At 59.2% G+C, this 26,388-nt stretch overlaps 3 protein-coding genes and 1 non-coding gene across 4 annotated transcripts; 2 read left to right on the top strand and 2 right to left on the bottom strand.

The window, feature by feature from the left end:
• Positions 1-1,097: 1,097 nt before the first annotated feature.
• TRNAQ-CUG lies at positions 1,098-1,170 on the top strand. The gene has a single exon. It is a non-coding gene; the product is annotated as a tRNA-Gln (tRNA).
• Positions 1,171-8,249: 7,079 nt separating this feature from the next.
• TMEM151A (transmembrane protein 151A) lies at positions 8,250-13,254 on the bottom strand. The gene is made up of 2 exons (XM_043582592.1): positions 12,988-13,254; positions 8,250-10,727 (listed from the first exon to the last, which is right to left on the bottom strand). Exons 1-2 carry the CDS (start codon positions 13,060-13,062, stop codon positions 9,402-9,404), a joined length of 1,401 nt encoding a protein of 466 aa, XP_043438527.1. The 5' UTR covers positions 13,063-13,254; the 3' UTR covers positions 8,250-9,401.
• Positions 13,255-15,519: 2,265 nt separating this feature from the next.
• YIF1A (Yip1 interacting factor homolog A, membrane trafficking protein) lies at positions 15,520-19,790 on the top strand. The gene is made up of 8 exons (XM_043582594.1): positions 15,520-15,765; positions 16,460-16,671; positions 16,836-16,940; positions 17,077-17,155; positions 18,659-18,716; positions 18,892-19,047; positions 19,390-19,483; positions 19,583-19,790. Exons 1-8 carry the CDS (start codon positions 15,735-15,737, stop codon positions 19,727-19,729), a joined length of 882 nt encoding a protein of 293 aa, XP_043438529.1. The 5' UTR covers positions 15,520-15,734; the 3' UTR covers positions 19,730-19,790.
• A 384-nt stretch (positions 19,791-20,174) lies between these two features.
• CNIH2 (cornichon family AMPA receptor auxiliary protein 2) lies at positions 20,175-26,147 on the bottom strand. Its single transcript, XM_043582596.1, has 6 exons — positions 26,005-26,147; positions 22,175-22,243; positions 21,681-21,728; positions 21,310-21,422; positions 21,027-21,170; positions 20,175-20,829 (listed from the first exon to the last, which is right to left on the bottom strand). The coding sequence occupies exons 1-6, from the start codon at positions 26,083-26,085 to the stop codon at positions 20,802-20,804; spliced, it is 483 nt and encodes a 160-aa protein (XP_043438531.1). The 5' UTR covers positions 26,086-26,147; the 3' UTR covers positions 20,175-20,801.
• Between the last annotated feature and the right edge of the window lie 241 nt (positions 26,148-26,388).

The following is a 26,388-nucleotide window of genomic DNA, read 5'->3' as shown; positions in this document are numbered from 1 at the left end:
CCGCTGCCAATCATCTTAGCTCCTCCCAAGTCAGAATCGGAATCTTCAAAATGGCCCTTTCAAGGAGAACTTTTGTTCAATCCACAGTTCACTGTCAGTCCACAATTCTTTCGGGTGGGCTTCTTTGAGCTCCGCTTGAATACGGACATACTTCAGAAATCTAGTTCTGTGAATAACACATATATCTCTGAGGTGTTCCCAACGATGCAGGTCTACAGAAAAAGCCCCATCGGGATTGACCTGGACAGAGGGAACTTGCTTTCAGCCAGAAGCTGCAGGGTGTAACCTCTTGGGCTGATTGTGCTGTGATTTGGGGGCAGTAGTGGGGGGGGGGTGGGATTCGTGACGCCTTCCTAACCCAGGAGGGGTCAGCTGTGATTCTGGCAGAGGATTCTGAGGTCTGTGACCTTGTGGGATGCAGACAAGAGGGGCGGAGTCAGGTCGTGGTGCAGTTTTAGGGCATCTGGTGGTGGCCATGTTTTAGCATGGTTTTGGTGAGTTCAGGGATCTCGTTCTTCCTGGGAGTCAGCTAGTAGTGGCTGAGGGCAGTCACCCTGCACCAGGCAGCCTTGCTTTGATTCCAGCTTCACTACGCGAGGGCTGGGGAACCTGAGGCAGGGTCTCTGGTGGCTCGATGTTTGGCTCCTCATTTGGAAAAAGGGGCATTCTAAAGTGGCAACCAGAGCCACAATAATCTGGCAGAGAGAAAAAGGACTCTTTATGGGGAGCGTTGAGGTTTCCTGCTGGAAGCCAGTGAGCAAGTTCAGGGTGGTTGCACGAACCTGCTACAAGAAGCTCCGTCTGCCTCGGCTCGCACCAGAGAGCCCTGAACACAGGGTCCAGAAACTGATCACAGGAGAGATGAATCGGCAAACACTGAAGTCCCAAACCCATCAAATTCCCATGGCAGAGGCTCTTAAACTCCCTGGGTTCACGGTATCTGAGTACCTCAGTGAGTTTTTCATGGCACCCCGGGCCGAAACAAAAACTAAAACAAAACAACAACGACAAAAAAAAAAAAAAAAACAAAAACAAAAAAACAAAAAAAACAAAAAAGAACCAAAAAAAAACAACAAAACAAAACCTCCAACAGGAGCACCTGGCTGGCTCAGTTGGTGGAGCGTGTGACTCTGGATCTCAGGGTGGTGAGTTCGAGTCCCACGTTGGGTGTGAAGCGTACTTAAAAAAATTTTTTTTAAATGCCTAACAGTTTCATTTAATAGTTAAGTCCAAACAATATAAGAGGTACTTGTATTTTAATAACTCAGCAGTCATTTGAAAAAATAATATACATACATTGAAAGATACAAGAACTGGGGCGCCTGGATGGCTCGGTTGGTTGAGCGACCAACTTCAGCTCAGGTCATGATCTCGTGGTTCGTGAGTTCAAGCCCCTCGCCGGGCTCTGTGCTGACAGCTCGGAGCCTGGAGCCTGCTTCAGTTTCTGTCTCCCTCTCTCTCTCTCTGCCCCTCCCCTGCTCATGCTCTGTCTCTCTCTCTCTCTGTCTCTCAGAAATAAACATTAAACAAAGTTTCGAAGGATGCAAGCATCTTTTCATTCTTAAGTAATCACAATTGCTTGCTAGTGAAATATGTGCCTGTTGGACACTGCACAGCTTCTCAAAACTTGGAATCAGATTGGACATCGTCACCTTCATTTCCTGTTACGCATCGACTTTCCCAATAGGACTTGCTTTTGATCCGGCAGCTGCCAAAACCCCAGATTCACAAAGATATTATGTCATCGAAGGAACGCAGGGCGATCCAATGTGGAAACTGTGAACAGCCTCAAGCTAGCGGTTTGCCAGTTGTCTGACAGATGTCTGGTGTCTCTGTGTTTCTTTCAAAGTTTCATAATATTCTGGGGCTTCCTGTGAGTTTGCTGCAGGGTGGCAGGTCCTACATCAAAGGAAGGGCCTTGTTAGACAGCGGGATCCTGATGGAGGTACGCTGGGAGAACTGGGAAGAAGGTTTGGGACTGGGGATGCCTATAACCCTTCCCCTCCCCGCTTTCTCCACTCCGCTGCCAGATTTGCCCCTGGTGGCTGATGACAGGTGAATAGGGACCCGTGGGTGCCTTGCAGAGTCAGATTGGGAAGGCCATGTCACATCCAGGGTGGCTGGTGGAGGCCTATGAGGAACACGCACACCTGCAATTTGGCGGCGGGGGCGGTCGGGGTGGGGGGGGCTGGTTCTCAGGGGAAGGTGGATTTTCTTGCTCTAACACAGACATCTGGCGGTGGCTTTTTCCGGAGGGCTCACTCCAGCCGAGACCTAGCACTGGCCTTCACTGGAAGGGTCAGACTTCCCTTGGAATGCTACAGAGGAGAGAATTACAAGACTTTCGGAGGAAGGAATGGGAAGAGCAGTCCATCCCACCCATTAGCTGCCCAACCCACAGACTGACGCTTCCCCAGGCTCCAGTCATTCTCCACGCTCTGTGGCCGCTGAAAATAGGAGATCAAAGAAGTCCCCGAAGGACTGGTTGAAATGTGTCTCCACCTGGATAGCTCACAATAACCCCCTCTCCACTTCAAGGTCCTTAACTTCAATCCCGTCTGCGAAGCCCCTTTCTCTGTGCAAGATAACATGTTCACAGGTGTCAGAGACTAGAGAGTGGACATATTTACTTGGGGCCACCGTTCGGCCCACCACGCTTAGGGACCAGGAAGAGAATTCTAGGTCAGGGTGAGATTCCTCTAGCCACAGGGAGCAGCAGGTCCTGTCGTGGAGCATCCGGTAAGTGCGACAGAAGAGAAAAATCTATTTGTTTATTGTTGGTTTGTTTATTCGTGAGAGACCCTGCCGCTTGAAAGTTGCCGGCCACCTTTTTTTAAATGATTTATTTTTGAGAGAGAGAGACAGACAGAGTGTGAGCGAGGCAGGTGCAGAGGCAGAGAGGGAGACACAGAATCCGAAGCAGGCTCGAGGCTCTGAGCCGTCAGCCCAGAGCCCGACGCGGGGCTCGAACTCACGGACCGCGAGATCGTGACCTGAGCCGAAGTCGGACGCTTAACCGACCGAGCCACCCAGGCGCCCCAAGCAGGCAACTTTTAAGTGGCAGTTTCTTTCACTAATAAACAAATAATAAAAATTACATAGATTTTATTTTCTGCCCTAGTAGGTGCCCCGCTGTGGGACAGTCTCACCGAGTACTCACCCAGGGCTATTTTCCTGGTTCCTGTGTGTGTGACTTGGGACATTTGGACACAATACAAAGCGCCGTATCCCCGTGGGAATAAAAGCTACCGCAGAGGGAAGTGTCAGGTGGATGCCACAGGAACCCCCTGCCCACTAAAATAATAAACCATTCGCTCTTTTGTCCAATATTTATTGAGAGCCCTACTGTGCATCAGAGAGTCCGCAAGGGATCAGGGGTACGGAGAAGCCACAAGGGAGAACGGCAAGAATACATATGGCGGACCACTTGGGGCACTGCCCAGGCAGGAGGGGGTGGGATGCGAACCTAGGCAGAGAACAAAAAAAGACGAAGCCGGTCTGGGGAGATAAATGACACGGTCAGTTTTGCATCTCCAGGGCCTGGAAGGTCACCTGAGTGGATGCCTCAAGAAGGCAACTGGATGCCGGAAGCCAGAACTCAAGACAGAGGTCCAGGCCGAAGACAGAGATTTGAGTTTCCATCTGCCCCACGGCTGGAGGCCTTACAGAAACTGCCTGGCGAGTACCAGCGCTCACGGCCCGTCGCTTTCCGGGTTCGACTCCGGAAACAGACTGAGCTAAGCAAGCAGTTCAGGAGGGCAACTCAGACCCTAACTTCATAAATGTCCACACTGCTTGCATTTTTAAAGGCTCCTATATCCACTTCTTAGGTTTTTTGGAGGCTTATTAAAATGTTAGTCTTTATACTGTTGTAGTCTTTCGTAACATATGGTGCTTTTATAACACATCCAGTGAAATTCTTCTACTGAAAGAATTCAGTATTTTTATTTTGGTCTCTTTCATTTTACAAGTTTTTTAAATAGCAAAGAGAAGAAAAATACACCTATCTTTTGGAATATACCCATGGGTTACTGAAAACCAGCTGATTTTGGTCTCAGCTGACATTCTGGACAGAAACTCCTCTCTTTTTTTTTCCCTCCTTTTTTTTTTTTAATGCTTATTTATTTTTGAGAGAGCGTGAGCAGGGGAGGGGCAGAGAGAGAGGGGGACAGAAGATCTGAAGCAGGCTCTGCGCGAAGAGCAGGGCTCGAACCCAAGAACCCGAACCGTGAGATCATGATCATGACCTGAGCTGAAGTCAGATGCTCAAGCAGTGAGCTGCCCAGGCGCCCCTGGATAGAAACTTCTCTTTGGAGCAGAGGAGTACTCCTCTTTGGAGTCCTACCGCCTCCGGCCCTTGATGTGCATTTGTGAAGTTGGCCAGCCTGATTTTCTTTCTGTCTCTCGAATCGGACTCGTAGGAGCTTTTTGCCTTCACCTAGCAGGACAACAGCATTCACTGCCAGCCCTGACTGAGGGGCGTGGCCAGTTTGGGGCTGGACGCCTGATGCTCCTTACCCTTTCCAGATACATCCTGGCCACCTCGGCGATGACTTCATACTCACGAGCCCCGGAGAATAGACGGCAGCGTGGGTGACGTAAGAGAGAAGATGAAACTCGTGAAAAATGCGGGGGCCAGCCACCTGGGGGAAGCTCTGAGGGGCCAGGGGTCCTGGGCCCGCATCAAGGAGACACAAAGCTTCGTGGTTTGCTCTGGACGGCGGGGCGGGGGCGGGGGGGGGGGAGCAGCCCACGTTTCCTTGGGTGCCCTTCTTGGGCCCGTTCGCCTTCCTGGGATCATAAAGCTCCTTTGGCCTGGGCCACTGGCTAAGGGGTTCCGCTGCTCCATCCTCGGGACACAGGAACCCTGGGATGTTGGAGGTCTCAGTAGGAGCTCAAGAATCATTCACTTAGCCCAAGCTCACTGGACATCTACTGCGTGAGCTGGCAGCTGGTGAAGCGCGTGTCTATGCGATAGGGAGTGTCTGTTGATGATTCATAACAAGAACAGTACTAGTGGTGATTATCGCTAAATTTACTGAGCATTTACTATATATGAGCCCTCTTTTAAGTGTGGTATCACCCAGGTCGTAGCGGCAGAATTGGCACTTTGTCCAACTCAAAGATCTGCATCTGTGACCATCTGCCTCCCATAGCTTTTGTTTTTTTTTTCTTCAGGGAGTGGGGGACTCCATTTATTTACTTACTTATGTATTTTGAGAGAGGGCGAGCGAGCCTGAGCAGGGGAGTGATAGAGAGAGAGGGAGAGAGAAGATCCCAAGCGGGCTCCGCACCGTCAGCGCAGAGCCCAACACGGGGCTCGAACCTATGAACTGTGAGATCATGACCTGCGCCTAAACCAAGACTTGGACGCTCAGCTGACTGAGCCACTCAGGTGCCCCTTGCCCTGCCCCCCCACCTCCCAGAGCCTTAGTTCGCACAGAAGAAACAGATAATGAACTTGCACACAGCGAGCCAAGGCGAAGGATAGCAGCGGGGCTGGCGGGAGGTGGATTTAGCCGGTCGGGGCTCACACACAGGCTGCGCCCTAAGTGTTGAGCGGAGCGAGGGGAGAACTAGGGGAAGGAACAGTGCTCTAGGAGGGAGAACAGTGTGTGCGAAGACCTCGAGGGAAGCAGGTTGTTCCAGGATCGGGTACGAGGCCACCGTGGCTGAGACTTTTTAAGGAAAGGGGATCAGGCTCCAGGTGAGCGTGGGGCATCTGCCAGAGCCCACAGGGGTCCGAGGGCTGGGGCAGAAGCCTGGGCTATATTTGATGTTTGGTGGGAGGCACCAGCGTATTTTGAGTGAGGTAGAGGTGTGATCTGAGTGACATCCCAAGATGACGCTACATGGGCCGGAAGGGACGAGGTGAAGCGGACGCCTGATGGAGTCTGTGGTAGTCACTGGGGGAGGGCCCCTGGGGGCCCAAAGCAAGGTGGTGGCCTCAGATGGAGAAGACCCGGGGGCTGCTTAGAGAGCTGGTGTAGGGAGAGTCCTGGGTGATATCTTTCACGCGGGGAAGTGAGGAAGGCGTCCGTGGATGAAATGCTACAGCCTGCAGATCTTCTTCAAAATAACCCAGTGGGGGTGCGTGTGCGCGGATGGGGTAGGAGCGGTCACGGTAGGGGACGGCTGGAGAGCTGGGCGCTGAGGACAAAGAGCCCACGTGCACCCACGTCTCTACCTTTGCTCTGTTTTGGCCGTGCTGTGTCAGGTTTCAAGCAGAGAGCAAAGGCAGAGAGCTATGAGCTTTTTGGAACAAGGCTCTGTCCCTTTCCTCAGACATTCTTTTCCTTTTAAGAATTCTCCCGGCTCAGTGTTGGCTCTAACAGCCACCCCTGGCTTCAGAGTCTTCCAGCAGAGGCCCCTTAAGTGTCCCAGAGCAGAGAGAAACCGTACCTGTTTTCTCCGTCTGAATTCTTCACCGACAGAAACCAGGAGCGATAATAGTGATTATTGATGTTTTAAGGCACTAAATTTGGGGGTAACTTGTTATATAATAGTAGATAATGAACATAGGATGCCAGTAATAGAAACAAGGGAAAAAACCAGTAGCTCAAACAAACTAGAAGCTTATGTCTCCTTCTATTGAGACTCTGGAAGCAGGCGACACAAGGAAGCTCCTATGGTGTCACAGGAAGCCCGGGGGCTTTTATCTTGTTCTACTATCCTCACCACATGGCTCGAATTCTCAAGGTCACCTCCTGGCCCAACATTGCTGCTGGAGTTCCAACCATCACATCTGCATCCCAGGCGGAATGCGGGAGGAAACAAGGAGATAGAACTAGCCTTCACCAAGATTATTTCTATTTCAAGGAGCATTCTTAAAAATCTTTTCCAACACCTTCTCCTTACATCTCCAATCCTAAAATTCAGTCACGCAGTCACATCGTATGTGCCAGGGAGGCTGGAAATGTGGCCTTTCAGCTGGGCTCACTGCCATCGGAAGTAAAACTGGGGTTCTGCTGCTGAGGAGGAGAGGAGAGTAGATCACGGCTAGCAGGTAGCTGGTGGCCGTGGACAGAGGACGGTGGAAGACGCGATCTCCACGGGAAGGAGCTGGAGCCAGTAACCACCCCCCTGCCCCCGGCCCACACACACACTGCCCATGCGGCTTCCTCAAATGTTTGGGCACCATGGAGTTTCTTCAAGTGGGTTCTGGACAAAGACCTGAACTCACTCCCAAAGAAGCGAGGCAGTGATGCCCAGGGAAAGCTTTGGTCTCTACCACCACCCTCCCCGCCCCCCCGCCCCCGGCCAGCAAGCAGCTGGACTCTAAGATGCTAACATGTGGGCCTGACCTTGTCGCTTACCTGCTCAACCACCTTGGAGGCTCCAGTTTGCTCCAGCTTTCAGATGAGTCCTGGGGTTTGGTACCGAAGGCCTCAGCCAACTCTCCCAGGGCAGTCTGCTTCTACCCCTCTTCACGCTTCATGCCCTGCCCCCGTGCCTTTGGGAATGCAGCTCCCATGGCCCGGAACACACCCTGCCCTGTCTCCGCCCAGGGGAATCGCACCCATGCTCGGCCCCCTTCTAGGGCCACCGTGAGTCCTTATGGTGCCTCTGCACAAATCAGAAAAGGGTGCCTTTCTCCAGGTGGACGCAGATCCACGTCAGGGCTTGAGGGGTGGCCCACAGCGGATCCCACCCACATTTGCCCCTCGGCCCGGTGCACACCCGGCACAGGCATACGTGCGAAGATGCCACTTCCGGGCGTGAGGGAGGCCCTTGCTTTGACCTTCCTCTTGGCCTTCAGATCCCACGCGCCGACTGGGGGCTGGCTGTCTCCCACCTTGTGTCCTCCAACATCTCGGTGCCCGTTCCCCTGAACCACTAACGCTGACAGCCATCGGGGGAACTGAATTCGCACCACAGATCGTGGCTCTTCCCCCCCACCCCCACTTTGGGGAGCAGTCACCAGTCCCTTAGTCCCCAGCAGGCCCAGCGGCAGAATGAAGACCCCCCACCCCCCCACCCTGCCCCGGGCTAGAAGGGGGACCTCTTGGACACCACCTTAGAAGTGCCCCGGGTGCCGGTCGGTTGGAGTCAGCTGCAGCGACTCAAACCTGAGTCTCAGGCCCTAGGCTGGGCAGGGGGTTCCCTCTCGGCTTACCTTGCTCCTGGGAACACTGGAGTCCGACCCTGTGTCCCCTTCCACGACCGAGCATTGCATCGCTGACCCGGGGTAGCCCGTTGTGCCGGTAGTGGCCTTGGACCCACCGCTCAGGAACGCACGTGAGAAGACCTTCCATTTCATACCTTTTATTTTATCTGCATCTTCTCTGCCTCCTCGCCCCCCTCCCCCCACCGGCCCCTCAGAGGGGGTGGAAACCCCATTTGGAAGGGAAGGGACTTCTCTCTCCTCCCTGGAGGAGGGACGGTGTCTCCTGGGCCAGGCCCCACTGATGGGAGAGGCAGGCGCCTCCATGGCCGAGCAGGTGCATTGTCCAAGAGGCTGTGGCCAAGGCCGAGGTCCCTCGGATGCCCCGTGGCCCGGGGCCCCGTGGGTCATCAGGAAGGTGAAGAGCAGAGAAGTCGGGGGTGGGGGCAGTGGGAGGGCCAAGCCCGGGGTGTGTGCACGTGGCTGGCAGAGGCAGATGTGGACTTCGTGAGGGACAGGGGCCGAGACCAGGGGATGTGGGCTTAAGGTAGGGCCCTGAGAAGGAACCCCAGGTCACAGGGGAGCTGGAGGTGGGGGGAGGGTGTACCAGGGAAAAACTGGGGGCTGGGGGTGGGGGACGAGGCTGTGCTCTAAGAACCGGGCTCCCAGTAGAGGGGCTGTGCTGCGGAGTGTGATCAGGGACCGGCCCTCAGCGGAGACCAGAGGGCAGGCAGCGAAGGGCTTGTCAGGGCAGGAGGAGGGGGACTTCGGGCCAGTAGTGGGGCCAAGGCTACGGTGCCGCCCCACGGCCAGCTCCTCCGCTTCGTGGAGGCCAGCCCAACTGGGCATGGCCCCAAACCACCAATTTGTGCTTCTGGGTCGCTCGAGGGCTCCCAGGGTGGCCTCAGCCACGTAGGGCGGAGCCCAGAGGCGGCCCTGCGCTGCATGCAACAGCTGTCCCCAGGACTCGTCCCCCATCTCAGGCTCTCTGGAAACTCGCCCCCCTGCCCTGCCCGAGAGGACCCTAAGCCAGATCACCAGACAGTGCAGGGGTGGAACGTGGCCGTGGGGGTGGGGTGGGGGGCGGGAGCCATGCTGGGACAGTTCAGAGACTCAACTTCGGCCGCGTCCGCTTACGCCCTCCGGTCCTTCAGTCTGTTTAAGGGCCTGGCCCCACCCCCCACCCCTCGTGCGCTGGTCTGTTTTCCCTCCCGTCTTGGACAACGACCGACCGCTCGGGCGTCGGAGCCCACGGTGGGACGGCGGGGAGGAGGCCGCTCCGGGGACCGCGCGGGTCTCAGAGCGCACCCTGCCCGTCCCCCTGGCAGCCGCCGTCGCCGTGGACGATGAGCACCGGGAAGTAGAGGGCGTCCTCGTAACACGGTGGGCTTTCCAGGGGCTCCGTGTCCTCTGCCCGGCGCCCCAGCGGCCCCCCGCTCAGGCTCCGGAAGACCCCCGGGGTGGCCCGGCCCCCGGCTCCCAGGGAGAGCCGGCTGCGGCTGAAAGGCAGGCGGGGCCCGCTGGGCCGGGCGGGGGGCAGCGAGTTGCTGCTGAGGGAGCGACGGCAGCGCTGGCAGCCGCGGAGGTAGGCGCCGGCGCCCATGACCACGGCCTCCGAGTAGCTGGGCACCAGCTGCCGGTTGGAGCAGATGTGCCACTCGAGCTCGGTGAAGTCCACCGTGGCCACGCGGGAGAGCGGGGGCCCGCTGGGCACGGCCCCGGGCGGGGGCGAGCCGGCGCCAAAGAGCTTCTCCACCTGGTAGTGCACGTGGGCCGTGCCGTAGGCCGCCACGACGCGCAGCGGCCAGGACAGCGTGGCCGCGGACACCAGCCAGAAGACCCAGGCGCGGGCGTACCAGGGCGGGCTGCGGGGGTCCGCGAAGACCATGAGGGACTCGCGGAAGTCCACGTCCTTCAGGTGCATGCCCTCGCGGGCCTCCAGGTAGTCGTCCAGGCCCTCGTTGGCGCTGAAGAAGTGGGCCCTCTGCGTGAGGTACGAGGCCTCGGCCTCGGCGCTGCCGAAGCTGAAGCACTTGGTGAAGCGCAGCCGCGTGGCCGCGTGGTCGGCCAGGCCCACGAGCTCCTTGGAGACGTCGCGGACGCCGTGGGCCGAGTAGTCAAACTCGCCGCGGGCCGTGCGGCTGTCCGCCCGCTCGTGGTAGACCTGCGTGGTGGTGTAGGCGTCGCCGTTCCGGTAGCGGGTGATCTGGCGGGTGCGCCGCACGTAGTGGTAGCTGGTGGCCTTCCACCAGACGCAGGGCGGCGCCTGCTGCAGCCGGCGGATCAGGGCGAGCACGGTGTTGGCGTCGGTGCGCGGCGCCTGGCACGACCGCACGTGGCAGTGCCAGCACTCGGCCAGGTAGAGGAGGTAGAGGAGGGACACGAAGGCCAGCGGGATGTACAGGTAGCCGTCAGAGCAAGGGCTGGCCGGGTAGGTGGGCGGCGGGCCCCCGGCCCCGCGGGCCAGAGCCGCCTCGGGCCCCAGGACCAGCCGCGGCACCGTGGCCAGGCGACACCAGGCCACCACGGCGCCACAGGCATGGATGAGCAGGGTGAGCAGCAGGCACTTCCAGTGCGACTCGCGGCACAGGGAGCTTCCCAGGGACTGTTTCAAGGGCCGCTGCTGCGGGGCGGAGAGAGGAGAGGCGCGGGTCAGGACGGGGCCTCGGCCGCCGCGCCTGGCCCTCTGCCGAAGCCCCGCGAGGGAGGCGGGGCGACGCTCCCCACTCCACGGAGGAGGAAACCGAGGCTCCGAGGGAGCGAGCCCCCTGCTCCGTGCCTCACCCTGCTAGCTCTAACTGGCCGTGGAGCCGCAGGAGTCCAACTCGGGCCCATCTGCCCCGAGCCCGTCCTCTACTGTGCCCCATCATCTCCGCCAAGGGCACCTAGGGACAAGACAGACCCATCTCTGCCAAGAGAAGAAAGGACGCCACTGGCCACTGAGAAAACTGAGCGCCGGTCCCAGCTCTACCCTTAACTTGCTGCGTGGCCGTGGCCACATTCCTGCCCTCGCTGGGCCCCGGTTCCTGGACCTGTTGGCACGGGAGGCCAGGGCGGCAGGGGTCCTGAGGGGGAAGAGCATGCGCTTTAGAGCCCCACCGCTCAGGAGGCAGTGCCGGCTCCACCACTGACCGTATGACTCGGGCAGGTCCCTCTCTGGACCTCGGTCTCCTCATCTGTAAACTGGGGCGTTTGTGAGGATTCGACGAGATCGTCCGCGTGGCGATCTCAGCACAGGGTCTGGCCACGGGAATAAATATTATTACCGTTTCCCTGAGACTCCCTCTGGTCCTTTGGTTCCAACTTGGAGACTCGGGAGAAGCTCTTAAGTGAGAAAGAGGAAGAGCTGGGAACGGAGGAGGTGTGAGTCTGGGGGGGAGCAGATGGAGCGCGTCCCCCGTCCTCCATCCCTCCATTCCCCATCTGCGCCGAGACCGAGGGGGTGGAACACAGCTGCTGGGCAGCAGGGGCCACTCCAGGGCCCAGAGGGTTTGGCCTGCCCTCCCAGGCGGGGCTGCCCGCCCAGCCCCCACCTCACCTCCAGGGGGCCTGTGGAGACAGAAGTGGGGAGGGGGTGGGGAAAGGAGGGGAAAAAGAAAGAGAAGGGAGAGGTGGCCTGGTGGAGACAGCAGAGGTGGAGTCAAGGGGCCACGTCTCCAAACTCTGGGACCCAAGAGGAGAGGAAACGCCACCCCCTCCGCCCCGCCCAGCCCAGGGTGGCCTGTCCTACCCCGCCAGTCACCCACCACAGGTACACATCGCCACCACGACCCGCAGGGCCAGTCGGATGCACGCACCCACACCTCCGCACCCCCACCGTGTTTGTCACAGACCCACCAGCCACAGACGTGCGCGCTGCCCCTTCATCCCAGGCACCAGACCCTCCCCAGTGCCCGGGGCACAACCCCTCAAACCGGAACGTGGTGCCCAGGCGCACGCGCTCGCCCACGCACACAGGCACACACCCCGCCCAGACCCGCCCACCACAGGACACACACGCAAATACCAATGACACACCGACGGAGGCCCGGCTACACGCCAGACCCTCACCTGACCACAGTGCGCAACCCCCAACCCCACCCCTACTGCCACCTGACACCCACCCTAGACTCCGCAGAAGAAACCCACCCACGACGGAACACATGCACGCATGACCGCATCGCTCAAGCCAAGGCCCCCGCCGTCACCCGACTTTAGCTCACCCGAGGTGTGAGGGGCGCGGACTCACATTCACACGCCCGCAGGCGCACCACAGCCGCCCAAACACACAGAGCCACTCACCACCTATCACCCCAGCACCCCACACGGGGCTCCAGGCCCCTGCGGACCCTCTTCCTGGCTAGGGCTGAGGAGGGGCCACCCTGGGGGTCCCAGCCAGCAGGATGGGCCCTGTGGCCTCAGCACGGGGAGAGGGAAAAGGGGAACCGGAGGCCTCCTCCTTTCCTCTTTCCCCTCCTCCCTCCGCTCCCCCCCCCCCCCCCCAGTCCCGGCCACCGCTGCTGCATTGCAGGCGCCGCCCGGGCACCTCGTGAGCCGCTGGGCTGGGCCGGGGGCCTGACCCCGGGGCCTTGGGGGTGAGGGGCAGCGCTGCGGAAGGAGGGCGCGCAGGAGCCGGGCGCTGACGTCACAGGAGGGCGGGGTGCGGGAAGAAGGGGCGCCCGGGGTTGGAATCGCCCCCTCCTCCCTTTCCAGCAGCCCCACCCCGACCCCCACGCGAGCCCCTAGCCTCGCAGGGCGCCGGCTACCCTAATGACGTCATTGGCAACAGGGGTTTGGGGACTTCCCTCCTCAGCCCCTGTCCTGGGGTTGGCCCCTTCCCTTGTCCCCCTCACCCTGTTCCAGCCCCGGCTCCGGCCCCCCCCCCCAACACACAGCGGCCGTACCTCCTCCCGCAGCGGCTCGCCGTCCGGGATGAACGCGGGCACCTCCCCGCTGTCTCCTCCGCCGCCCTCGGGCATGGTGTCCTGGCTGCTTGGGCGGCCCGGGCCCGGGCCCCGGGCATGATAGGGGGGAGCGCAGAGGGCTGCGGCGCGGCCCCGGGGGCGTCCGCTCGGCTCGGCGGCCGCACAGGGAGTGCGCGGAGCTCGAGCTCGAGCGCGGTGGCGGCGGCAGCGTTGGCGGCCGCGGTGCCCGGCGCCCCGCCCTCCGCTGACCCCGCCCCCGCGGCACCCGCGGCGCCGCCGGCAGCGCCTGGCACCGGCGGGCGCTGCCTCCGCCCCCGAGAACCCCGGTCTGGCGGACCCAAGCTTGGGTTCCCCTCCCGCCGCGCTGGCGCTTGCGACCTTGGCCGAGTCCTTGCTCTCAGAGCCTGTTTCCCCTGCTGTAAAGTGAAGGCAGGGAATCTCAAAGAGGGGTAATACCCGCCGCGGTCCCGTCTCTGAGGTGTAGGCCCAAGCCTAAGCCCACCTGGACCCCACCCCGGAAGCCTCGCGCGTAGGGGAGAAAGCGGTTACAACCCAGAAAGGTGAGAGACGCCTCATTTGCTGGCCCGAGGGGCGGGCTTCACGTAGAGCGGGCAGGTTGCGCAGGCCAGGACACCCAGGGCCCCAAGCTTCGCGACCTTGGGCCTGCACTTTTCGCCTCAACCTCCGTTTTCCCATCTGAGAAAGGGGAGTAGAAAGGTGCACAAGCATTCATCGTGACGTACAGGGGAACGGGATCTGTCCTTCATGGGAGGACACCCTCATTCCACGTGGTGGCCCCAGAGTTGTTCCCTGGCCCTCAGGGGCCTCAGCCCATCTGCCTCTGGGTCTGGACCTAGCCCTCAAGGTAGACAATCAGTTGGCGGGACACAGGGAACTGCAATGCTAGGTTGGGTTGCTTTTCGACTTTTTTTTTTTCTTTTTTTTTTTTTTTTTGCAAAGGGAACTCAAAGACCATTCAGCCATTCAGTTTAATATCCCTACCCATTTGAAGATGAGGTAATTGAAATGGTCGAGAGAGTAAAGGACTGACCCAGGGCTACATTTAATTATTGATTATTTATTTATTGGGCACAGGTGTTTATTGGATATCTTCTATATCCAAGTACTGCGCTTGGCACTGTGAAGACAAGGGTAGGAGTGGAGAAAGACACAGGCCCTGTCCTAATGGAATTTACATACAGGGCAAAGTGGTGTTCCCAGAGGGAGCCTAGAACTCGGCCTCCAGGTTCAACCCCCAGCCAGGTCATTCCTCTGTTCCCTTTGTCTCTCTGAGACACAAGTCAAACTGATTCTTAAAGGATAACTAGACTTTCGACAAATGGATATGAGGAGGAAGGGCATCCCAGGTGGAGGGGACTTTTGAGCAAAGACACTGCGATTAGACCACGTGGGTTGTGTTCAGAGAGTAGGAGAGTAACCTGGTGTAACCAGACACTGGCTAGTTAACGAGAGGCAGATCGCAGAGGACCTGATTTTGCTCTCTAGAAAGTGGTGGCTGAAAGTGTGTGAGAGAGGCCCCTGAAGACTGTTGCCGAGGAGGGTGCGAGTGGTCAGAAACTGGGCGGAGAGAAAGGAAACCCCAGCTTCACTTTAAGATGGGCGGCAAGGGCAGCAATGACTCAGGAGTATCAGCTGCAGCTTCAGGAGGTGGATCAGCACACCTCCACCCCCTAAATCGGTTGGACCACGGGAGAGTTGACGGGCCAGGACTGGTGCAGGATCCTGTCCCAACGAACGATACCATCCAATCTCTGGGACTTCAGACCTTCTGGATTTTTCAATATTTGTAATGTACGTGTGTCTCAAGAGCCCAGACCCTCAATCAAGAGCTCAGACCCAATCTCTGGGACTTCAGACCTTCTGGAATTTTCAATATGTGTAGTGTGTACGTGTGTCTCAAGAGCAGCAGGGTCCCGGGGTCTGCAGCATAGCCGTCAGTGGCTGTGGGATATTTCAGCACCGGACAACGGACAGCACCCGCGCGGGAAGGAGGGGTGGGAGCGGGGGGGAGGAGCCAGCTTCCGGGGCTCGCTTGGCCGCGCTGTCACTACCCGGCGCGGCCTCCTACTAACACCTCGCGGGTTGCCTGGGCTCCGCTCCAGGGCTGGGGGGAGTATGGAGGACGGGAGAGGAAAGAGAGCATTGAGAGGGAGAGGCAGGAGCCCCGAGGGGTGGGACTTGCTAGAACCCCACCGACCCATCCCCTCCTGGAGTACATCCGGCGAGCGAAACTTGGTTCCCGGACTCCCGCCTCCTCCAGGTCTCCAACCGGTGTAGTCGTGGCAGGGCGAGCGTCAAGTGCCCCACTGCGCAGGCGCGGAAATAATTCTCAACACCCTCTTACTTTAACCCAACTATTGGCTGTTCTGGGCACAAACTGGCAAACGCAACATCCAATCCGAGAGTGCCTCGAATTGCTCCGCCTATCCTCCTCCCGGAAGTTGACTACTGCCGAATCCAATTCAGCGAGGCCGCGCCAGCAGCCAATTGGGAGAAGGGAGGGGCGAGTTGGCGCCGCCAAGGAGCCAATGGCAGGCGACGGAGGATAACGCTGCGGACATGGCGGCTGTGGTCGAAGAGCTCGCGGACGTGTCGGGCTTCTCCGTAACCTCAGTCGGTGCCCAGGGTGCGGAGCTGCTGCCTTATTAGTATTCTCACCCACGAGGCGGCGCAGCGGGCCCCTGGGGAGAGCCAGCATCTCGGCCATGGCTTATCACTCGGGATACGGAGCCCACGGTGCGTGGGGCGCGGGGCGGGTGGGACGCGGCCCGACCGGCCGGAGGAGGGTCGGCGGCGCGGCCCTCTCACCCCGAGGGAGAGGGGCAGCCGTGACCGCTCCCCAGGGCGGCGGGTGTCTTTCGGGTTTTCGCCCTGTGCGACTCAGCAACGCGTCCCGGACTTCGCCCTCTCGGCCCAATCCCGAGATCGGGCGGTGACAGCACAGCTGGATTGCCCATGCTAGACCAGCACAAACGGAGTCTGCCTCCAGAACTTTCTTTACCTGTCATGACCCTGGTAGGGGCCCTCACCACTGCCCAGGGCCTTTGGGTACTCAGCTGTCTTCTTTCCCACTCTTGTTTATGCGGGATGCCTTCCCAGTTATCTTCTCCACCTAGTAAACTTCTACTCACTCTCCCAAGGCTCAATTCAGAGATCACTTCCCTTGAGAAGACCCCCAGAAGCCCCCAGGTGGGCAACCACTTCCAGGTGCTGCCCTAGCTCTTTCTTTGCCTACATTTAACACCTCTGGGAAAGGGTCCTTCTTCAGAGTTCTTTCTGGATTACCTATCCCCATCCAGCATGTATTTCACTAACTGATTGCTTGGTGCCCCCAGGACCCATACAGGGCTGCGCAGTCTGGGGAGGGGGTGGTGGTTTGGGCTCATGCTTGGTATTCCTGTCACCTACTCTAGTACCTACAAACCCACAGGCTCCAAGCACAGGGCCCGGGCAGCTCCAGATCCCCCTCCCCTCTTCGATGACACAAGCGGTGGTTACTCCAGCCAGCCAGGGGGATACCCAGCCCCAGGAGCCGACGTGGCCTTCAATGTCAACCACTTGCTTGGGGACCCCATGGCCAACGTGGCTATGGCCTATGGCAGCTCCATCGCATCCCATGGGAAGGACATGGTGCACAAGGAGGTGTGGCCTGCCCCCAGGGCAAGGGTGGCAAGATTTCTGGCCAGGGCTGGGGCATCATGGGATCCCACCTAATTGTCACAGCAGCCCTCAGGGAAGGAGCACACCCTGGAGCACCCTGAGGTTTGGTGTGCAGCTTGCCCACAGCCTCCTCTCTCCTCTCCCAGCTGCACCGTTTTGTGTCTGTGAACAAACTCAAGTATTTTTTTGCTGTGGACACAGCCTATGTGGCCAAGAAGTTGGGGCTACTGGTCTTCCCCTACACACACCAGGTGAGCTGCCTACCAGGTGAACTGGCGGGGCCCCGTGCCTCCCTCATCCTTTCCCAGAGTTTGGCCTCCAGACCTCAACGCCCTTTCTTCTCTTCTCATCTTTTACTCCTGACCTGGCCGCCGCCGCTGCCGCCAGAACTGGGAAGTGCAGTACAGTCGCGACATGCCTCTACCACCACGGCAAGATCTCAACGCCCCTGACCTCTATATCCCCAGTGAGTCTTTCTTTGACTGGGGCTGGGAGTTGTGGGGGGACCTGTGCCTCGAGGCACCAGTGAGAAGAGAGAGGCTCACGCGTTGATTCAGCATCTGCTTTTGGTGCTTTTGTGTGTGGCGGTTGCTAGACGCCAGGTAGGCGAGAGTAGGGGGACCAGTGAGGAATTTCCTGGCCGTGCCTTCAGTGCCCTCAGGGTGTTCCCTTTGGAGACCTTCTTGCCTCTTGACTGGGACCATGTCCCTCTCCAGCCTGGAGCTCTGGGTTTAGACCTGGCCCTGCAACTTCCAGCTATGGGACCTCAGGCTGGCTACTTTTATTCTTCCGGAAACCAGGAATAACAACAGTCTCTACCACAAAGGATTGCCGTGGAGCTTCAGTGAGGTGATGTGTGCTCAGCAGGAAGCACACTTTAAATCATTACTGTCATTGTTGTTACTTACCCCCCAAGTCCTGCTCCAACATTTCCTCCTCTGAGGAAGTGATCACTCCCTTCTGGGCTCCCATAACCGCCCGTCCACCTGGCACATGGCACGGGGTCAGGCCGCCCACGTTGTCTAGCGGCTGGCAGACTCTGCATTTGACTCCTCTCTGTCCCGGGGCCTGTACAAGGCGAAGCCCGTGGTGGGTACCCTAGAGTAGGGGTGAGTGTGCCCGGGTCAGCCCTCAGAGGGGTTGCTAGGGCAGCCAGTGCTAGTGAGGGCAGCCAGTCAGCCCAGTTGCTCTGGGAGGGCCACAGCTTCTTCCATCCTTCATTCCATTTTCTCTCAGAGCCACCTGGTAAGGCAGGAACTGCCATCTCTGTTTTCCATGTTGAAGCCAAGGATCAGAGAGACTCGAATCTCTTTGAAGCCACGTAGCTCATAGGTGATAGAGCTGGCTCCTGACTCCAGACCCTGCTCTTTGGTGGGCGCATCAGTTCTGGTGCTTCAGGGGGCAGGGAACAGGGCTGAGGAGTTACAGTTGCTGTGAAAGCCCAGCTCCCACTGGCTCTGAGCTTTTGTGCAAACAGCAGAGGTAAACCCGGAGCCCTCTATGTGGGCAGGATGGCCAGAGCCATGGCCAGTGCCAATGGCCAGACGCAAGAAGAAGGCATCCTCATGGCCTGGACTCCAGGAACAGCCCGAGTTGTCTTCAAGCCTGTATTTTGGTCCTATAGTCTTGTGTGAGATCAGTTTGGCCCCTGCCAGCTCATCTAGGATTAGCAATGGCCTTGGCCTGTGGTGTAGTTAGAGTCACAGCAGGAAGCTGGTAAATTTCCTAGCACAGGGATAGGGAAGGAGGCAGCTTGGTGGTCCTGAGAGAAGGGTCAGGTAGCATTTACACAGGGAGAGAGAGCTGAGCAGGCAGGGTATTGGGGAGCTGACTATGGAGGCTGAGCATGAGGGGATATGCAGGGAAGGAAGTATAGGGAGAAGGTGGGGAGTGTAATGGCCTCAAATGCCTAGTTAGGGGGTTCTGATTGAGGAAAACAGGCTGACGGCATCTCTCTGGCTCTTGGCAGCAATGGCCTTCATCACCTACGTGCTGTTGGCTGGGATGGCACTGGGCATTCAGAAAAGGTCAGTGCCAAGGCCCTCCTCCGTTCCTACCAGCTTTCCCTCCTGACTGCTCTCCTCACCTCCCCAGGGGACCTGTGGCAGGTCCTAAGCCCACCCCATGTCCTCAGGCTCAACCTGCCAAACAGGATGGCTGGTGTCTGAACTCACCCCCACCCCCACCCCTACGTGGCCACAGGTTCTCCCCAGAAGTGCTGGGCCTGTGTGCAAGCACGGCGCTGGTGTGGGTCGTGATGGAGGTGCTAGCCCTGCTCCTGGGCGTCTACCTGGCCACCGTGCGCAGTGACCTGAGCACCTTCCACCTGCTAGCCTACAGCGGCTACAAATATGTGGGGTGAGTACCCCTGCACTCTTCTGCACTCGTCTCGGGAACTGTGTACCCTTGTTAGATCAAGAATGTATGGAGAGCCACTCCGGGAACACAGGGGAGAAGGGCCTTGAGCTGGGGTCGTGAAGAAGGTCTCAGACCCAGGTGCTAGGGCTGAGTCCTAGGCCTGCCGGATTCATTTTGAGTCTAGGACCCTGTGGGGATAGATTGGAGATAAAGGGCCCCAGAGGTGGTGGTCAGGGTCTAGGCTGGGTGGTGGGGCCGGTCTCAGGCCTGGATCCTTGGAAGGTCTCCAGCATCTTCTTTCTCCTCTCCCCCCACCCCTCCCAACACCCCACACCCCTGCAGGATGATCCTCAGTGTGCTCACAGGGCTGCTTTTCGGCAGCGATGGCTACTATGTGGCACTGGCCTGGACTTCGTCTTCACTCATGTACTTCATCGTGAGTCTGGGGCTGCCCCTCCCGCCTCTTCCCCCGGGGTTGGAGCTGGGGCCGAGCCTCCCCATCCTGGCACAGCTTCAGCTCTCTCCTTTCTTCTAGGTGCGCTCTTTGCGAACAGCAGCCCTGGGCCCCGACACTATGGGGGGCCCAGCTCCCCGGCAGCGTCTCCAGCTCTACCTGACTCTGGGAGCTGCAGCCTTCCAGCCCCTCATCATATACTGGCTGACCTTCCACCTGGTCCGGTGACCTTTGGCTCCCACTGGCACTGATTTTTCCATACATTGAAGATTTGATTTCCTTGATTGTATTTGACCCTCGTTCCTGGGGCCTGAGGTGGTGGTGGTGGTGGTGGGAGGGGGGGTGGTCTCCATTGCCCAGGGTTTATCAGGCTCTAGGGACCCAGGGGTAGGGCTTCCTGGAGTTGGTGGTCTTGATACTGCTTTGAAAGGCAGATGGAAGGGTTTTAGCAGCAATAGCTGTTTGGCTGTGACGAGGAAAGTGAGGACAGAAGGGAGCAGCTGCCAAGGAGACCTCGAAGGCCTCTCTGATCCATCTGAGGGGGTCCCTGGAGGGTTCGATGGGCCAGTGGTTTGAGCCTCTGTCCTGAGGATTTAGCTCAGGGCTGTCCCCTATAAGTCCCTTTGCCCCCATGTCCTCTTCAAGCCTTTCAGGAGCAGAACTGGGGCCCACGTGTTTGCAGTAGTTTATTCATATTTTGTCACAAATGGCCGGGGAGGGGGTGCCGGACTCCTCCAGGCAACATAGAAAATAGGTCCAAGAGACAGGACAGGCTGGGGTTGGGGCAAGTGGGAATGGGGAAGGGGGAGATCTGGAGAGAGAGCCTGGGGGAGGGGAGAGGGCAGACTAGGGGTGGGGCTGCCCCCCTGCTGAGCCTGCTCATTCCCGGTGTGGGTACCCCCCCACCTGCAGGGGGAGCCTCAGGGTGGGGGTGGAGGGGGGTGGCCTAGAACTTCCAGGGTCAAGCCCTGCCCGTTGGCAGGGCCCGTGTCCCTCCCCCCCCCCACCGAAGTGGACAAGGCTGGAGGTTCCACCCCTTCCAAGACTGACTGCCATGCCTACAGGCTGGCAGAGGAGCCCCTGCCCCTATTTAGAGCTCTGCCCAGCCCTAGTCCAAGGGGAGGGGGCTCTGAAGGCGGGAGGTCCCCGCAGCAGCAGTTTGGGGGGGGCGTGGAGAGGAGGCTGGGGGCACCAGTGCCCCCTCCCTCCCCGGGGCTGAGGCCTCTGCGGCCGAGGGGCAGGGCTGGGGGTGCACAGGCGTCCGGTCCATTCTGGGCTTGCTCCCTGGCCGGCTTCCCCCTTAGAAACTCACCAACGTATAAACCATACTGTGGGGAGATGAGGCAATGAGCCAAATCCTGAGTAGGCCCAGCTACTGGCCACCCCCCCATCATACCCTGGGTTGCCCTCAGTCCTCAAGGGAAAAAGGCAGAAACTTGGGGCCCAACCACCCCTAGGATTGGAAGCATGGGACCTAGAGCATCCCTTCCCTGACTTCTGACTGCCATGAGCAGGGCCTCCTCACCTGTACAGGTAATAGAAGAAGGAGAGCAGGTAGAAGGCGAGTTTGCACCAGGACTCCTTCTGGCAGTAGTTGAGGATGTCAGCATTCATGATGGAGACCGCATCATACATGACCTCGGAGCCATCCGCAGGACGATGGAAGTACCTGGGGTGAAGGAGGGGCCTGAGCGCCCACCATCAAAGCGTCCACCCCCATCTTGCCCCTGCTTCTCCACCTCACTCCCCCACGCCCCACCAGGACAGTTTCCAGAGGTGGGAGTGGAGGGGGATGCTGCGGTCCTCACCTCCAGAGGTGGTAGAAGAGGAGGGGGATGTTGAGGCCCAGGGTCACCCACTCTGCTGCACACAGAAACATCAGACAGAAGAGGCCGTGGATGGAGTATTCTGGGACCACCAGCTGGGGAGGGAGGATGAGAGGTCAGCTGCCCGGTGCCAGGACAGACCCCAGCTTCAAGGGCACAGAGGGGAGCTGGGATTCGGGAGGTGCCCCCTTCCCCACCGTGACCTTGGGATTAAAGGGGTCTCTAGCCTCCCACTCCTTCCCGGTGGCAGAGCTGATCAGGCAGGTCCCAGAGGGGTAAGGCCCTGGTGCGGGTCACAGGAGAGTAGGGCTGAGCTGGGCTAGAAGCCTCCTGCTACCAGCCCTGACACTAACCTTCCTCAGGAGGCAGCAGATGCGTTCGATGTTTTTTAAACGCTCGCGCTGTAGGGGGAGGAAAAGGCCGCCATGGGGGAGGCGGAGGAGCGGGCAATAGGGGCGCCCCCCCCCCCCCCCCCCCCCGCCGCCACCGCCACCGCCGTCCCTACGTCCCCGGCCGACCTGCACGTGGCCGCCAGGGGGCGCCAGAGCAGCTTGCGGCAGGGCAGCAGCCGCGCCGTCCCCATGGCAACCGTCGCCATGGAGGGACCTTCACCCGCGTCTCCACGGCAACGGCCCAGAGCCTGGCAACGGCCGCTCCGCCAGGAGGAACCCGAGCCCTGAGCCCGCGCCAGGTGTTTGCTGGGGGCGGGGACAGACAGGAAGGGGCACAGCCGCCGGTCCCCCCCTCACACCCCCTTCTTCCCGTTCCCCACCCACCCCCCTTCGCCTGCGACAGATGGAAAGACAGACGGACGAACACACCTCAGCACAGCACATGTATCACTTACTGCCCGCGCTGGGTTCCCCTGATCGATGGGGTTCTTGAAGTCGGTCCGCAGCTCGTCAAAGGCTATGATCTGGGAGAGGGGCGTGTGCCCGTCAGGGCAGGGGCAACAGTTTATGAGTCCCCCACCCACCCTTCTGTGGGATAGGAATTCACACATGGGGACTGGACCAGATGGAAGCTTGCTGCACAGGTGGAGAAACTGAGGCTGAGGGAAGGGCAGGGCCTGGCTCAAGGTCACACAACAGTCTGGAACAGAGTCCTAGTGTGCTAATGCCCAAGTCAAGCCATGTTCACGATGCCTCCACCCAAAACATTCCAAGAGATGGTGTCTTAATCTGCCCTGTGCTGACCACTGGGGCCCCAGAAGCCTGGGGCAGAGCCCTTGCTTGAGAGGACCTCATATGCTTGGGAGGACTGTGAACTATATTCCAGGGTGATCAGGACTACTGGGGTGCTTGGTCCAGCGTTAGAAGCGATGGGGGGGGGGTGGTCAGGCTGGACTCGGAGTGGGTATTCGGTGAACAAATGGGGGAAGGGAGTCCAAACATCAGGGACAGCAGGTACAAAGGCAGAAGGTTGAAAGACTAAGGAACATTCAGGAAGCTGCAGATTTCATGGGGCCAGAGTGAAAAGTGGGAAGGAAGATGGGAATGTGAGAGATGGGCTGCAGATGCTGTAAGCTCAGACCAGATGTTTGGACTTTAATTCTAAAAGTAATGGGAGCCATTGAGGGGTATAAAGCAGCAGAGTAGGGCGGTCAGGCTAATGTTTTAGGATTGATGAAGCAGGAGGTACACATTGGCTAACAGTCCCACCAAGACATACATGACGCTTACTCTATGCCAGCAGCTTCATGTTTACTAACTCATTTAATGCTTGCAACAACCTGATGACGTAGGTACTGCCATATCCATTCTGCAGATAAAGAAACTGAGACTGGTTAAGTGACTTGTCCAAGGCTACACATAGCTAGTCAGTGGTAAGAATGGATTCTAACCCAGACTCCAGAGTTAAAATTCTTAACTGCTTAGGCCAGGCCAGAGAACTGTTGGGGGTGGGTGGGGGGAGGACTCACGTTGATAGTGATCTGAGTGAGGAGAATGGCAGTGAGGGTGGAGAGGTGTGGACGGATTCCAGAGCTATTTAGAAGCCAGACTCCAGAGGGCTTGAATGGCAGCGGAGTGGAGGCAGAGGGGCCCAAGTTGCCTTTGGGTGTTCGGGCATCTGGTAGATGGCAGTGTCCTCATTGGGATGGGGAACTCCTGGGAGGAACAGGTGTTTGAGGGGATGATGGGACAGACCTGGGTGGGGGGTGGGTGGGTGCAGCTAGCATGGGAAGAGGTCTGGAAGAAAAGCCTTCTGAGATCCCCTCCTCTCAGCACCAGCCCTAGGACGAGGCACGCACAGGGCCCACACCCCCAAGCATCTCAGACCCCAGACGGCTTGGAGGGAGAGAACATGGGCTTCCTGGAGGGAGCTGGGCCATCTGGAGCAGCACCCCTCTCCCCATGAACTCTGGGTAGCCACCTGCCCGCCAGACACAGCAACAGGGTCCAGCAGGGAGCGGAAGGGTGCCGTCTGTCTGCCCCAGAGCTGGCACCACCAGCAGGCAGCGGGTGTCATGCCTCCCACCCCCCAGGCTGCCTGGCGCTGACTCAGCCCCCTGGAACAAACAATCCCCCACGATGACAGCTGACACACGTCAGTCACCATCAGGGATGCCTAGCAACCAGTGGGGACTGGGTCAGGGTCTGGGGTGGGATCTGGGGTCCTGCCCTGGAAGTTTCTAGTTCTTACCAATTTGGATTCAGGACCACACCTCCTATGCCCATCCCCCAACTCCCTTAGTAGGACATGTTCCGGGCACTATGATGTAAATACGACAAACCCATTTTGCCCACAAGGAAACAAACAGACCTAGCATGGGTGACTTGCTAAGACCGCCCAATTAAATAGTTAAGTGAACACAGTGCTTGACACATAATAGGTGCTCAATAAATATTTGTTGAGCCCTTTCCCCCAGCCTAGGAGCCCCACAAGGGCAAAGCCTGAGTCTTATTCATCCTTGACTCCCCCCCAGCTGCCTAGAGCCTGGTTGTCTCAGTGCTTCCTATTGACACAGGTGTGTTGAATGGAGGGCTGCTCCGAGTGGTCCCTAAGGATAGGGACCACCAGAGGGTCTGCGGGAGGCCTCTGGGTGGGCAGGGGTGTGGAAAGGGGCTTCTTGAATTCCAGGAAACTTTCTCCCAGGAGCTGTTTGGCTCTGTGTTCCCAGCCTGCGACCCTCAATTTCTTCCAATCTACAGGACCCCAGCCCTCCTGTCCCCAGACCACACATAGGATTGTCCACTGCCCTGGGATGAGATAGGAGAGATGGAGATGGAAAGGGGGGGGGGGGTGCAGTATGGAGGCAGAGAAAGAGGAAGATAAGAAAAAGCAACTAAGAGACCCACAGAATGAGAGAGAGAGAGAGAGAGAGAGAGAGAGAGAGAGAGAGAGGCACAAAGCCAGGCTTAAGGCTGGAGATGGGGGGTGGTGCATGTTGTAAAGTGCCTGTAGGGCCTCACTCCTCACACAGGAAGGGTGCAGAGTCCACGGAATCCTGATGTCAAGGAGACAGGCAGCTGCAGGGCAAGGGGGATTGTGAAGGGAGAGCTTGGTCAAGGGCCAGGGAGGATCCGGGGCCAGGCAGCAGGTCCCGGGAAAAGAGAGAGGAAGTGGGGAGACCAGGAAGGAAGCAGGTGAGGTATGAGGAGGAAGCGATAGGAAGGAAAGAAGGGGATACGGGGGGAGAGACTGGAGAGGGTGAGGGAATCCCCCTAGAGAGGATGGAGATCGGGAAGACATGTCTTGGTCATGGGAGCAGAGGATGCCGAGATGGACGGGCCAGCGCTGACCGAGACGGGCAGTCCTCATTGAGGGGATCGGGGTGGGGGCCACAACCTCCGAGGGCTGGAGGAGGGAGGGTGGTCAAGGGCCCCAAACAATGAGCTGGAGACTGAGCGATAGTTCCTGGTGAGAGGAAGGGAGCCAGGCAGAGAGGGCTGCTGAGGAGAGGGCCCCAGACAGAATGAGGGAGAGGGACTCTCTCTAAGGGGAGGTGATTAGGATAAAGGATGAGAAATGGACATTCTGAAAGATCAGGTGTGAAGCCACACCAGAGTGAGAGACAGACCAAAGGGGGCACACTAGACAAAGGGGAAAGTGGGCAGGAAGAGGAGGGGAAAAGGAGAAGTGGGGAGGAAACCTGCTGAGAGGAAGCCGGTAAAGGAGGGGGCAGGGAAGCCCGAGGGGAGCTGGTGGTGGGGACTAGATCTCTGGGGCCGCTTAGAGCCAATCGCAGCTGGGTCAGGGAGGTGAGTGAGAGGGAAAGGGTTAACAGGCTCTGCGATCCGTGGGTCCTGTAAACAGATGCAGTTGCCATGGCAACCGGCTCCATCACTCCTGGCTGGAAAAACCCACAAAGGGGGGGCAAGCAGACAGACAAACTGCCCGACAGACAAACGGGGGCGACTGGATTCGGGGGTAGGAGAGAAGGGAGCAAGAATCCCAGAATTCTGCCCCACTCCCCAAGACGGCATGGGGCAGGGGAAGGGGGTCAGAGACCAACTGACATACCCACAGACAGGCGGGGGCGGCGGAGGAAGGGGGCTCCGGGAAGGAAGCCGACGACGGGAGGGGGTGTTCATGGGGGCGAACAGAAGCCGACCAAAGGGGGATAGAGGAGACGAGGCTCCAAGTTTCCCCAGGCCCTGAGCCCATCCTCCCGGACCCTCCCGCTCTGTGCGCCCCCGGTCCCCCACCCCGCCCCCAGCCCCAGCCCGGCCTTACGTGCCAGATGACAAAGAAGATGAGGGAGGCGCACAGCACCAGGGTGAGCATGTAGCAGAACGCGGCGAAGGTGAACGCCATGGCCCCCGCGCCGGGCGGCGGCCCGGGGGGCGCCAGCGCGGGGCCCGGGCGCAAGGGGACGCCCCCCGGTCCGCGTTTAGGGCCGGCCGGGCATGGCCCGCAGGCCTCGGGGGACGCGGGCGGCGCGGCCGGGACCGGGGCCGCGGGGCCGTGGGGCGCGCGGGGCGCGGGCCGGTGGGCTCTGGGGGCGCGTCCGCTGCCGGCTGCCCGGGCCCCGATCGCTCATCCTGCGATCCCTCGCCCGCGGCTCCCTCGCTCTCCAGCCCGCGAAGCCGGCGGGGCGGAGCCGGGGGCGGGGCCGCC

The sequence above is a fragment of the Prionailurus bengalensis genome, chromosome D1, assembly GCF_016509475.1.
Source record: "Prionailurus bengalensis isolate Pbe53 chromosome D1, Fcat_Pben_1.1_paternal_pri, whole genome shotgun sequence".
Taxonomy (NCBI): domain Eukaryota; kingdom Metazoa; phylum Chordata; class Mammalia; order Carnivora; family Felidae; genus Prionailurus; species Prionailurus bengalensis.
Note: the sequence above shows the minus strand (reverse complement) of the source record. Positions and strands in the feature narration are given on the sequence as shown.

Excerpts from the sequence above, each read along its gene's own strand:
- YIF1A (XM_043582594.1), top strand. The coding sequence starts at position 15,735 with ATGGCTTATCACTCGGGATACGGAGCCCACG. Across the intron at positions 16,941-17,076 it reads TCTTCCCCTACACACACCAG|AACTGGGAAGTGCAGTACAG; the intron begins GTGAGCTGCCTA and ends CGCTGCCGCCAG. Across the intron at positions 19,048-19,389 it reads AGCGGCTACAAATATGTGGG|GATGATCCTCAGTGTGCTCA; the intron begins GTGAGTACCCCT and ends ACACCCCTGCAG.
- TMEM151A (XM_043582592.1), bottom strand. The coding sequence starts at position 13,062 with ATGCCCGAGGGCGGCGGAGGAGACAGCGGGGAGGTGCCCGCGTTCATC. Across the intron at positions 10,728-12,987 it reads GCGAGCCGCTGCGGGAGGAG|CAGCGGCCCTTGAAACAGTC; the intron begins GTACGGCCGCTG and ends TCCGCCCCGCAG.
- CNIH2 (XM_043582596.1), bottom strand. The coding sequence starts at position 26,085 with ATGGCGTTCACCTTCGCCGCGTTCTGCTACATGCTCACCCTGGTGCTG. Across the intron at positions 21,171-21,309 it reads CTCTTCTACCACCTCTGGAG|GTACTTCCATCGTCCTGCGG; the intron begins GTGAGGACCGCA and ends CCTTCACCCCAG. Across the intron at positions 20,830-21,026 it reads TTCTTCTATTACCTGTACAG|TATGGTTTATACGTTGGTGA; the intron begins GTGAGGAGGCCC and ends ATCTCCCCACAG.